A 12,432-nucleotide genomic window follows, 5' to 3' on the forward strand; every position below is an offset into this window, starting at 1 on the left:
ATAGGGGATAGCCAACATCTGATGCCATGTAGTCACAGAACTTCAACGGTGTCCCATGGCAGAGATAACCCTACTGTGGCCATAAGGGATAGCCCAAGATCTGATGCCATATAGTCACAGAACTGCGACGGTGCCCCATGATAGAGATAACCCTACTCTGTCAATAGGGGATAGCCAACATCTGATCCCCTATAGTCAAAGAACTGCCACGGTGCCCCATGATAGAGATAACCGTACTGTGTGCATAGGGGATAGCCAACATCTGATGCCATATAGTCACAGAACTGCCACGGTGCCCCATGATAGAGATAAGCCTACTGTGTCCTTAGGGGATAGCCACATCTGATGCCATATAGTCACAGAACTGCCACGGTGCCCCATGATAGAGATAACCCTACTATGTCCATAAGGGATAGCCAACATCTGATGCCATAGAAGTCACAGAACTGCTACAGTACTCCATGATAGAGATAACCCTACTGTGTCCATAAGGGATAGCCACATCTGATGCCATATAGTCACAGAGCTGCCACTGTGCCCCATAATAGAGTTAACCCTCTTATGTCCATAAGGGATAGCCAACGTCTAATTCCAGATAGTCACAGAACTGCCACGGTGCACCATGATAGAGATAACTCTACTGTGTACATGGAGAATAGCCAACATCTGATGCCATATAGTCACAGAGCTGCCACGGTGTCCCATAATAGAGATAACCCTACTGTGTCCATAAGGGATAGCCAACATCTGATGCCATATAGTCACAGAACTGCCTCGGTACCCCATGATAGAGATAACCCTACTGTGTCCATAAGGGATAGCCACATCTGATGCCATATAGTCACAGAGCTGCCACGGTGTCCCATAATAGAGATAACCCTACTGTGTTCATAAGGGATAGCCACATCTGATGCCATGTAGTCACAGAACTTCAACGGTGTCCCATGACAGAGATAACCCTACTGTGGCCATAAGGGATAGCCCAAGATCTGATGCCACATAGTCACAGAGCTGCCACGGTGCCCCATGATAGAGATAACCCTACTGTGTCCATAGGGGATAGCCAACATCTGATTCCAGATAGTCACAGAACTGCCACGGTGCACCATGATAGAGATAACTCTACTGTGTACATAGAGGATAGCCAACATCTGATGCCATATAGTCACAGAGCTGCCACGGTGCCCCATGATAGAGATAACCCTACTGTCTCCATAAGGAATAGCCAATATCTGATGCCATGTAGTCACAGAACTTCCACGGTGTCCCATGATAAAGATAACCCTACTGTGTCCATTAGGGATAGCCACATCTGATGCCATGTAGTCACAGAACTGCCACGGTGCCCCATGATAGAGATAACCCTACTGTGTCCATAAGGGATAGCCAACATCTGATGCCATATAGTCACAGTGCTTGCATAAGCATCAGCAGTTGTCCTTGTATGCACAGACTTCCAGGGTCCAGTTTGGTTCCGTTCGGTATAGTACCGTCCTGATTACTAAACCTTTGAGATTTTTTAGCAACACCACCATGGTAAGGTGGGATCAAGAGGAATCCCACCATGTGTAGTAAAACAATATGTCCTCATCTGCTTCACTTTACTGCTTCACAGTACTTGTATTGTGTTCCAGTTGCAGAGTCTCTTGGACCATGATGACTATCCCCTAATCCCAGGACTCCACCCTCTCATTTCTGCTACTTTCCGAAGAGGATAAGAATGTCCCACCTGCTTCTTGGTTTGGTTCTTCTCCTTGTTAGATGTCTACTGTCCTCTTCACTCGTATTCCCGAAAGACCTGAGTCCTCTTAGAAGCATCGATACTGGAAGTAAGTACCACATTCATGGAAAAGTCTACAATCCATGTACAATACTGACCTTGCCCTGATGACTGTAGACAACCTTATAATATTCTTCTAGGTTCTTGAACGTGGTCTACTGGCCCTTAGATCCATTGGGGGTGATTGAGGAACGTACCTTTCATTTAATGACTATATTTCCTTCCTCATCCTGAAGGTACAAAGGGTTACCCATGGTTCAGAGGGTTGACCACTGATCCTGACTCTACCCATCTTGGTCTGGACTTTCAGAAGATGCTCAAGCTCAACCAGACATTGTTTGTCGCTGCAAGGTGAGTGCTGACCTGCAATGCCTCCTAACTTGACAAATTTAGTGTACAGGAGTCTAGGAAAGGGAAGTCCAATCCTTGGTGGCATTCTAATGACAACCATATTGGTATTCAAGAGTCTTTCCATGAAACAGGACTCATAGTAATTTTCTTTATTAACCCGTTAATGACATGATCTGTTTTGGTCCTGAGGGTGCAACGTTTTTTTGGGGATTTTCATCTGCAACCTCCCTCTGTGAACAGCGGGGATTGGTGTTCTCATCAATCCCCGCTGTTGCATTTGGAGGCCAGCCGTCAGTCAGCTGTGCCATCCATAGGATGTAAGTGTATGCCCATACGCGAGAACACCTTTCCACCCAGGGCATACATTTACGTCCTGGGGTGGGAAGGGGTTTTCCAACATTTATAAAAACTTGCCCCCCCCCCCAAAAAAAAAAAAACAGCCTCTGCCCACCCTCTTCATGTTGTTTTCGATCCAACAGCATCAGCCTTATCCCTTGTGATCCAGAAAGCAATGACTTTCATGGCTCACATGGCCAGTATAGCCAACAGCAGTCTCACCATGTGACCACATGTGAACTCTGAGGCTAATTTTCATACAGAAGCCATTTTTAACACAGAATTCATTCATTTCCATAACTGAGCGAGTCATCAGCCTCGCAGACGAGGAAAATATGTATAATTTCCTGCCTGAGGAGATAATGACGGAATATACCTCAAAATAAACTATAGTCTTCATACTCCAAAAATAGATCATTTTCTCTATAGGAATATCCAGCTATCTCTAACCTACAGAGGGCAAAATCAAAATCAGAGGGGGGGGGGAGCTGTTTCCTTTTTTGAAATGATGGTTTATTCTAACACAAAATGGCGTCCATCACTGGTTCTGTGGACTAATAACTGAGTGGCCTCGTTGCCCATAGCAATCAATGCAGATGTGATGGAGCCTAATTTATCATAATATGTGACCCTCTGTTATTTTAGGGACCACGTGTATGCAATCGATCTTCGGAAAGCCAAAGACTCCATTACACCAGACAAGGTAAGATCTGTGGATTGCGGCCTTGCCTTTCTGCCCCTCTATGTGTCACACACCCCGCCCTGCAGAGAGATGTCAGTAGATAGCATCTTTGTGGGGCTCTGAGGTTAAAATCCAATAGTGGGTCCCTTTAAATAGTACATTTCTTCTTCTTTGTCTTTCAGTATATAACATGGAAGACGAAGGACATGGATAACTGTGCTATGAGGGGCAAACCGGTAAGTGATATTTATCATGGCATAGAAGTTACCTATGGACCTCCATAGCTAAACTATGTAGACAGAAGTATTGTGACGCACGTAGAAGGTGATGAAATCAAATTTTATTCATTTTTCTCCATATGGCGTTGGGCTTCCTTTGGCCTCAATGACTGCAGTAACCCTCCTTGGCCACTTTACACTGAATTCCCATAGATGTGCGGTTGGATTTGCCTTCATTCCTGGAGGAGAGTTTCAGATAGTGATGCGGGGGATGATGGATATGTTGGGCGCACAAATACGGCATTCTAGATCATCCCAAAGATGCTAGATGGGATTCAGAGTCTGGAGGCCAATGAAGTTTGCAGATGTTCTGCTCCTCCACCAAGCTTTCCGTATGACATAGTTCTCGGTCATGTTTGTAGAAAACTATTGCCACAAGGTAGGTGATGCCACATTGTTCAGAATGTCTATGTACCCATTGGTATTGAGGGTGGACTTCACTATAACCAATGGCCTTCGTCCTTCCCAGCAGAAACTCTGTCACACCATAGCAGAACCTCCTCCAAACTTCACTGTTGGGACAAAGCAGTTGCGTAGAAACCACTTTCTGCGCACCGCAACACCCAAGTGCGGCCATCTGATCAGAAGATGGTGTCTCGTGATTCATCTGTCCACAACACTTGCTTCCACTCACTTACAGTCCATCGCTTCAAGCTCCATCGCAGGCACCGCTGTGCATTAACTTCCGTGATGTTGTGTGCAGCCGCTCATCCATGGTAACCGTTCACATGCCGTTCCCTATGGATGATTCTGGTACTAATGCATGTCCCAATGACCTGTGAGACCTCCTCAGCGAGGGCAGACGATGTGTGTGAAGTCTTCACAGCTCGTACAAGGCTTCATTGTCCACATTCTGTCAGCCTACGAGATCTCCCTGAACGTGGCGGCACCGCACACACTGGATGGCCTTCATCTCCCAATAACATGGCCAACAGTGGACTATGGAAGGTCTAAAAGCTGCGATGTCTTGTACTGATTGGTTGGTGACATCCCACCACCAGACCCCGTTGTCAGCTCTACACCTGGTGGCATCTGATGGTTCCTGTACTGGGATACCCTGTGCAATCTTCTCCTTTATACCTAATGCTCACACATCACCTGACAGCACAAGATTGGTGGGGGGGGGGGGGGGGGGGGCATACGTCCGTCAACATAGTATATATCGTGACATCCCATTATTAGCCCCCACTACCCAGATTCCTTATAGCGATGATGCAATTTGACAACCGTTTGCAATAATCTGCATTAAGATGAGATGTTCTAACACAATGGCCGCAGGAGGGTAGCGCGGGCGATCCACCTGGTGGGGTGTATCAACATGCAGCAATTCGTCCTCGCCTCTAATGAACGTGGACCGTTTCCATCTCCAGACGACAGAAGGGCAAATTAGGAACGTACCAAACACAATAGGTTGCGGCAAACAATTTTTTATTTATGCTTTTTACGAGCTTCGAAAATGAGCCGAAGAACTCCCAGGCACAATTCCCGATCCCGCTGCCGACTCAAGGCCTTTGTTACTTGTCTGCTAAATGAAAATTTCCCTAAATGAGAAAGCTCCAACTGCTGGCCCAGGGAAAATAACATTATCCCCGGCACTAATTAGAATTCGCCTTTAATTAAGAAGAGCATGCTGCTGAGGCTGAGCAGCAGATGACCCCGCTCCCCCGTACACTCAGCGGCTCTGTGATGTTGCACAGCGGCAGGTTTTCTCTTGCTGAGCTAAGCACCGATGTCTGCACGCTTCTCTTTGTCAATGTCTCACACTCCAGCGCCTTCCACGCTGGCGCGATGCTCTCTCTACCACAAACGCCTTGATTAGATTTTTGATCTCAAGCAAAATGGCTCACCTGAAAGTTTCCCCCTCCGGGAAGCTAGTGGAGAGGCTTACCAAAGAAGTCGATGGAAGATGATGAGAGGACAAGAGCATCCAGGCAGATTGGATGAAGATGTCTAGAAGGGGCTTGGGACAACAGATTCCCAGAATTATTCATTTTTCATCCATTTGATGAAAGATTCTGCAAAATGATACTGGAGAAGAACTTGGCTCTGTTTTCAGTAAGTTCCTCTGTCTAATTTCTCTTAATAGTAAGGTCCGTGCGAGTCCACTGTTACTAAAGCCTTTCCCAACCTAGCAGTAAGTTCAGTGCCAGTCTGCGGTAACTAAAGCCTTTCCTCAACTATTAGTGAGGACAATGCCAGTCTACTGTTAATGAAGCTTTTCCCAATCTACTAGTAAGGTCAATGCCAGTCTGTTGGTCCTAAAGCCTTTCCCAACCTAGCAGTAAGTTCAGTGCCAGTCTGCGGTTACTAAAGCCTTTCCTCAACTATTAGTGAGGACAATGCCAGTCTACTGTTAATGAACCTTTTCCCAATCTACTAGTAAGGTCAATGCCAGTCTGTTGGTCCTAAAGCCTTTCCCAACCAAGCAGTAAGGCCACTGCCAGTCTATTGTCACTAAAGCCTATCCCAATTTAGCAGCATGATCCATGCCAGTTTACTGTTACTCAAGCCTTTTCCAACCCAGCAGTAAGGTCAATGTCAGTCTACGGTTACTAAAGCCTTTATCAACCCATTAGCAAGGTCATTGCCAGTCTGTTGCTACTAAAGCCTCTCCCAACCTAGCAATCTTATCCATGCCAGTCTACTGTTACTATAGCCCCTCACAGCCTGCTAGTAGGATCAATGCAAGTTTATTGTTACCATCCTTTGGCCCATAGACCCGCTGCAATTGGTGTAGATTCCACCTGGTGATGAAATTCCTCTGCACGAATATTGGCCCCTGCGGACAGGAAGCTTCTTGTAGAATGCTGCAGATTATATGGGAGATGCTGTCATGTTCTGACAAGCTGACAATAAGGGGTCAGTGATTCATACTGCTTGTGCCAAATTCTGACCTCCCCTAAGCACGGTGCAATAGAAATCTGGAACCAGTTGACCAGGTGATGTTTTTCCGCTGCTCAGTGATACAAGTTTAGTGCACTTTTTCATGCTGGAGTATCATCCATCTAATGTGGATTCACACTGATCCATGGAAAAACTTCCCATGTGATTTTATGCCGCACTCCAGGGTCACTGGGAGAATTACCAGCTCCAATTATGAGAGAACTGGGGAATTTAATAAAGGGGCCATTCAGTGGATGTGCAACATGGAGATAATAATATAACTCTGACCCCCAAGAAATTAAAAAAGCCCCCACTGCATATGTCTATACATGGAAAACAAGACCGTTAGTCAGACGGGCGTTTTTAGCCGCGATTTGCGCATGCGTCCGGCAATTTTATAAAACCATTGCTTTGCAATGGTATCGGACACATGAGCGCTTTTTATGCGCTCGTCCGATAAATTATAGAACAGAAATCGCAGATCGTACTTATGTGCGATCTGCGATTCCTGTTCTCTTCTCTATATGCGCTCAATGGGGCCGGCGGCAGCAGCAGCGCCGACCCCATTGAGAACATATAGAAGACAAATCATTCTCCTCTGCCGCAGCTGTAACAGCTGTGGCAGAGAAGAACGATGTTTGCCCATTGAATTCAATGGAGCCAGCAATACAGCCGCTCCATTGAAAGCAATGGGCTGCCGGCGTGCGTGGGGTGAATTGTCGGGAAGGGGTTAAATATATAAGCCCTTCCCTGCAATTCATCCTAAAATGTGTTAAAATAAAAAAAAATTGTATACTCACCTTTCCGCTGCAGCCGGAGTCCAGCCGCGGCCGCTGTCAGTTCTCCTGAACTGCTTCTCGGCACTATTCAGCCGGCGGGGCTTTAAAATCCCCGCCTGCTGAATGATCTGCCTCTGATTGGTCACAGCCCTGACCAATCAGAGGCAGGTTTCACTCACACACCCATTCATGAATTCATGAATGGGTGAGTGACTGCTGCCTCTCAGCGCTGAGCCAATCAGGGGCAGGTCTGACTCACATCCATTCATGAATTCATGAATGGGTGTGAGTGAGACATGCGTCTGATTGGCTCAGCGCTGAGCCAATCAGGGGGCAGGTCTGACTCACACCCCCTTCACACCCACTGCAGGCCGGCCGCGCGGAGCTCCGGCTGCCGGGAGAAGGTGAGTACATGTATATTTTTTATTTTTACACATTTTAGGATGAATTGCAGGGAAGGGCTTATATATTTAAGCCCTTCCCGACAATTCAACCCGGGCTCGCCCGCAGCGCATTGCTTTAAATGGAGCCGGCTCTATTGCCGTCTCCATTGAATGCAATGCGCTGGACAGCTCCGGCCCGTTTCTAATGAAACGCGGCTAGGAGCAGATTTTTGGGCGATTTGCGGGCGACTTGCGCGCACCGGTCACGCGATTTGCGGATGCGCATCCGTCATGCGATCCGCAAATCGCGCGAAAAAACGCCCGTCTGACTAAGGCCTGAAGCTGTATTCACTCCATGTATTTCCTGCAGCAATTTTCTGAACTGCTCTGTGTCCAGACATGGAGTGAAGCAGCTCTCTCTGCCTCTCTCCCAGAACAACAGTAACACCAGTCTAAATGTTTTTGTCACAATAGTGTTTTCATCCCCGTGTCCTGAGGTGAAAACTATAAGCTATATTTTTCTTTAACCTTTAAATATGAAGTAAACTTTTCTTGTTTTTGGTTTATTTATGTTTTTGCAGCTGTGAAATCATTTTTTATGAGCAGTGCGTTAAACATTAATGGCATTACTCTTTTTTTTATATTTGCTCTACATGAAAGGCTTCTGAGAATAGGTATCCAGAATGCATAATGGCACATACATAACATTGAGCAGTACCCCCTTGCCGCTGCACTCCAGACCCCATTTCATTTGGCTTTTTTTCACAACAACAAAGCTTTATTATTCCTCACAACTCCACAGGGCAGCACTTTTCACAGAACCGTATATCATTACAACGTTAAAAGTGCAGGGCCCCAGCTAAGTGGACAGCAGTCAAGCTGTGACTCTTTGGACACCAAGGCGAATAGCATAAAAAGTGGATTTTTGCTGCAGGGCTCTTGGAGAAGCCATTTTAGTCAAGGCTGAATTGCCGGTGAAGGTGTTACAGGCGGCAAACATTTACACAAAGGCAACAGAGCAATAGAGACAACCGTTCAATGGCAGGCGTGGATTTAATGGAGTATCTGTTTGACTGCCCAGATTGCGGATGAATGGGTTTATTATAGAAAAGCACAGCCCAGAATAATTCACTACAATCTCCTTTAGATAACAGACGGTTGATATGACCTGCTGGTTGCAAACTCCGGGTCTACATAGGACAAAGAAAAAAATGGATGAAATCAGAAGATATGCAGGAATAAACTGCAGCTGCGGCTTGTCCGGGAACAGGAGACTGGTGGAATAACAATGGAAAGCCGTCCATAGACATAATAATTCTTATGATCACAGGGTACGGAGGCTTATGCCGATCTTTTACAGCTCATGTGTACAAGGCCATGACTAGAGATGAGCAAACTTTTCAGAACTTTGGTTTAGCCAGTTTTCCAAATTTGGGCAAAAAGTGTGGTCCAAATTAGTTTAAACCGAACCTGAACTTCACCAATAACTCTAAAACTGTCCAAGAGCCATAAAAGCCCTAAAGAAGAAGTAAAAAGGAGTAGGAAGAAGAAGAAGGAAGAAAGAGAAGTAAGAATAGGAGGACTTCCTCTACTGCCTTCATCTTTCTTTTTCCTCCTTTTCTTTTTTCCTCTCCCTCCTTTTCTTTTTTTCTTCTTCTTCCTTTTCTTCCTTCTTCTTCTTACTTTTCTTCTTCCTTTTCCTTTTCTTCTTCATCTTCTTCCTTCTTCTTTGTCTTTTTCTTTACTTATTCCTCCTTTTCTTCTTTATTCTTCCTCTTTTTTCTTCCTCCTTTTCTTTTCTTTTTTCTTCTTCCTTCTTTACTTCTTTTTTTCTTCTTTTTCCTTCCTCCTTCTTCCTCCTTCTTCCTTCTTCCTCCTTCTTCCTCCTTCTTCCTTCTTCTTCCTCCTTCTTCCTTCTTCTTCCTCCTTCTTCCTCCTTATTCCTCCATCTTCCTCCTTATTCCTTCTTTCTTCCTCCTTTTCTTTTTTCTCTTCCTCCTTTTCTTTTTCCTTCTTTCTCCTTTTCTTTTTTCTTCTTCCTCCTTTTCTTTTTTCTTCTTCCTCCTTTTCTTCTTTCTTCTTCCTCTTTTTCTTCTTTCTTCTTCCTCCTTTTATTCTTTCTCCTTCCCCCTTTTCATCTTTCTCCTCCCTCCTTTTCATCTTTCTCCTTCCTCCTTTTCATCTTCCTCCTCTTCTTGTTCATTTTCTTCTTCTTCCTTCTTCCTCCTTCTTCTTCCTTCTCCTTCCTCCTTCTTCCTCCTTCTTCCTTCTTCTTCTTCCTCCTTCTTTCTCCCTCTTCTTCCTGCTTCTTCTTCCTTCTTCCTCCTTTCTTTTTTCTTCTTCCTCCTTTTCTTTTCTTCTTCCTCCTTTTCTTTTCTTCTTCCTCCTTTTCTTTTTTCTTCTTCCTCCTTTTCTTTTTTCTTCTTCCTCCTTTTCTTTTTTCTCTTCCTCCTTTTCGTTTTTCTTCTTCATCCTTTTCTTTTCTCTTCTTGCTCTTTTTCTTTTCTTTTTCCTTCTTCCTCTTTTTTTTCTTTCTTCTTCCTCCTTTTCATCTTTCTCCTTCCTCCTTTTTATCTTCCTCCTCTTCTTGTTCATCATTTTCTTCTTCTTCCATCTTCTTCTTCTTACTTTTTTTCTTCCACCAAGACAAAGCTCCTGAGGTTTGGGTTCACGTTGAGCCGAACCTGTAGCAAAGTTCGACCTGAAATAGGGTTCAGCTGTTTCGGTTGTTTTGACACTAGCAGTGATTATGGCTTCTGCTGTCTGTTCCTGTGCTTTCAGTTTTAGATCTCATCAGCACAAGTGATGAATTATAACTCCTGCTGTGACATAGCCCGTGGATCCTGGCTTTTACCACACCAGTTTAGCTCTCATCAGGATTAGGCATAGGTTATGGCCTCTGCTCTTTATTTAGTGTCCAAGTCTTTCTTATGTCTCCTGCAGGATTTCTGCCGATATCAAGCGATTACTATGACCCATGTTAGACATTCTAGAGCGCCCCAGTAAAAGGCAATGATTCTGGTTGGCCCTCTAGTTGTTCCGTACCACACTGTTTAGAAATGCAGCGTTTTTTTAAAAAGCCACCATAAACAAACAGCCGTGTGATTAGCCCTATAGATTTACATTAGCTCTGTATTACAGTCCCCTAAATACGGACCTCATAGTAAGCAAAACACACTCTTCTAAAAGCATTCTAAGGGCTTTTTCGGATGATCGCATGTGCAGATACGCTCGTGCAAAATTAAGAAGCAGAAAGATAGGTCCTCCAAGGCCTATTTTTTCTTGCGCGTAGGAATATTGCTTAAGAAACAAGCTTGTGAAAAGAAAATCATTAAAATTAAAGGCTTACCCTCTAAATGCTGCTGTCAATTCTGGCAACGGCATTTAAATGCCCTGATTGTTGTTTGGGGGTGCCGTTTAGTTGCTATGGCAGCTGGGGGCCTTTTTCACAGCCCCCAGGGGTGACATGAATGATTGCCTATGAAGGTGTGCCTGTGGCACATCTTAATAGACTGCCTGCCAAAATGAGCGATCAAACGAGTCCAAGTTCAAGTCCCCTATTGGGACTAAAAAAAAAAAATTAAAAATAAGTTTAAAAACAACTTTTTAATTATTAGGAAAAAATAAAGGAAGTAGAAAGTTTAAAAAAATATGAATAATAAAAAATAAAAGCATATTTGGTATCGCTGTGTCCATAAAAGTTCTATCTAATAAAAAAGTTATGGCAGCAGAAATTAAAGGGGAGACATGTTCTTAAGGGGTGAATGCATGTTACTACGGGGGGCCACATGCAAAAACCAACCAGGAAGTACAGTTTTTTTTTTATGTGTGTAAAAAGCTGATATAAGATGGATGTTAATCGCACATGAAAACCGCAAAAACACATAAACACATGAAAATGACACAGAAAATGGTCACTGAGCTGAATCGCACTCGCCGGCGTGACTACACAGTCGGACAGGGATTACTGTGTGGCCCGCACTCAGTGTCCTGCGAGGACTTGTGAGAACTCATCACTATTATATATATATATATATATATTTACCAGTTATGTCAGCCATTGGAGTAAATATTATTTTTTTGGGTGGGGGGGTTATCAGCGATCAGCCCTGTCAGGATGTGATTGGCTCCCATCGATCGTTGGAGCTCTTCATTCGTTTTCATTATTTATCGGGTTGCTTGAACTTGATAGGATTTATCGATCTTTTTTGCCTCAAGGTGCTCAACAAGGATAAATCAAAATTATTGGTGGCGGGGCGATGCGATAGAAATACTGACAGATTAGGCCGCCGAATCCCTTCAACATGTCTTTGAAAAAAAGTTTGTTGCGCCAACCTAGTTCACAGTGGCAAAACTTTTCTATGCAATCACTCTGCTTTCTCAGAATTTCGAATGTCAAATAAGCGTAAGGACTTATGTACATGGGCAATTTTATCATGCAAGTTCTTTGTGTTGCGAGCCGCACAGATAACCCTGCGAGGTAGAGAAATCGCAGAATATTCTATTTTTTGGCCCGGTATCGCTCAACATTTGATATGGGAGTGGGCTTAAACAGATGGGCGGGTTTTTGAAAATCATGGCGGCAAAACGGGCCTAAACAAAACAATTGAGTTAAATGGTTTTGTTTTTACTATCAGGACTCTCGCGCGTTAATACTAGACTTGCCTTATCTCTCTCGCACGTACTTTTTCTAGGGCAGAATCTATCTTCACACTTTTTTCAAACTCGTGCGCAATAGTGCTGAATTTGAATAATCAAAAATGAAACCCAGTTCATGCGCTAATACGCTTGCGCCAAAAATTCTCACCGCACTCGCATGCCGATGTGATTTTTATTTTTCCCAAATCAAAAAACGCTTCATATGCAGGAAATCGAAGGCGACCAATCAGAGGCAGCTCTCAGCTATTGAATGACAGCTGAGAGCTGCCTCTGATTGATCCCTGCGCTCAGCCAATCAGAG

The 12,432-nt window shown here is 44.4% G+C and overlaps 1 protein-coding gene across 3 annotated transcripts in view; it reads left to right on the forward strand.

Annotated features, from left to right (window-relative positions):
• SEMA6C (semaphorin 6C) overlaps positions 1–12,432 on the forward strand; it is a 179,777-nt gene that overhangs the window by 118,298 nt on the left and 49,047 nt on the right. For all 3 annotated transcript variants that reach the window (XM_066609054.1, XM_066609055.1, XM_066609056.1), the window contains exons 3-6: positions 1,635–1,829; positions 2,017–2,131; positions 3,113–3,170; positions 3,332–3,385. In XM_066609054.1, the coding sequence (XP_066465151.1) occupies positions 1,721–1,829; positions 2,017–2,131; positions 3,113–3,170; positions 3,332–3,385 (336 nt within the window). In that variant the 5' untranslated portion in view covers positions 1,635–1,720. The remainder of the gene's footprint in view (positions 1–1,634; positions 1,830–2,016; positions 2,132–3,112; positions 3,171–3,331; positions 3,386–12,432) is intronic.

The sequence above is a fragment of the Eleutherodactylus coqui genome, chromosome 6 (assembly GCF_035609145.1).
Source record: "Eleutherodactylus coqui strain aEleCoq1 chromosome 6, aEleCoq1.hap1, whole genome shotgun sequence".
Taxonomy (NCBI): Eukaryota; Metazoa; Chordata; class Amphibia; order Anura; family Eleutherodactylidae; genus Eleutherodactylus; species Eleutherodactylus coqui.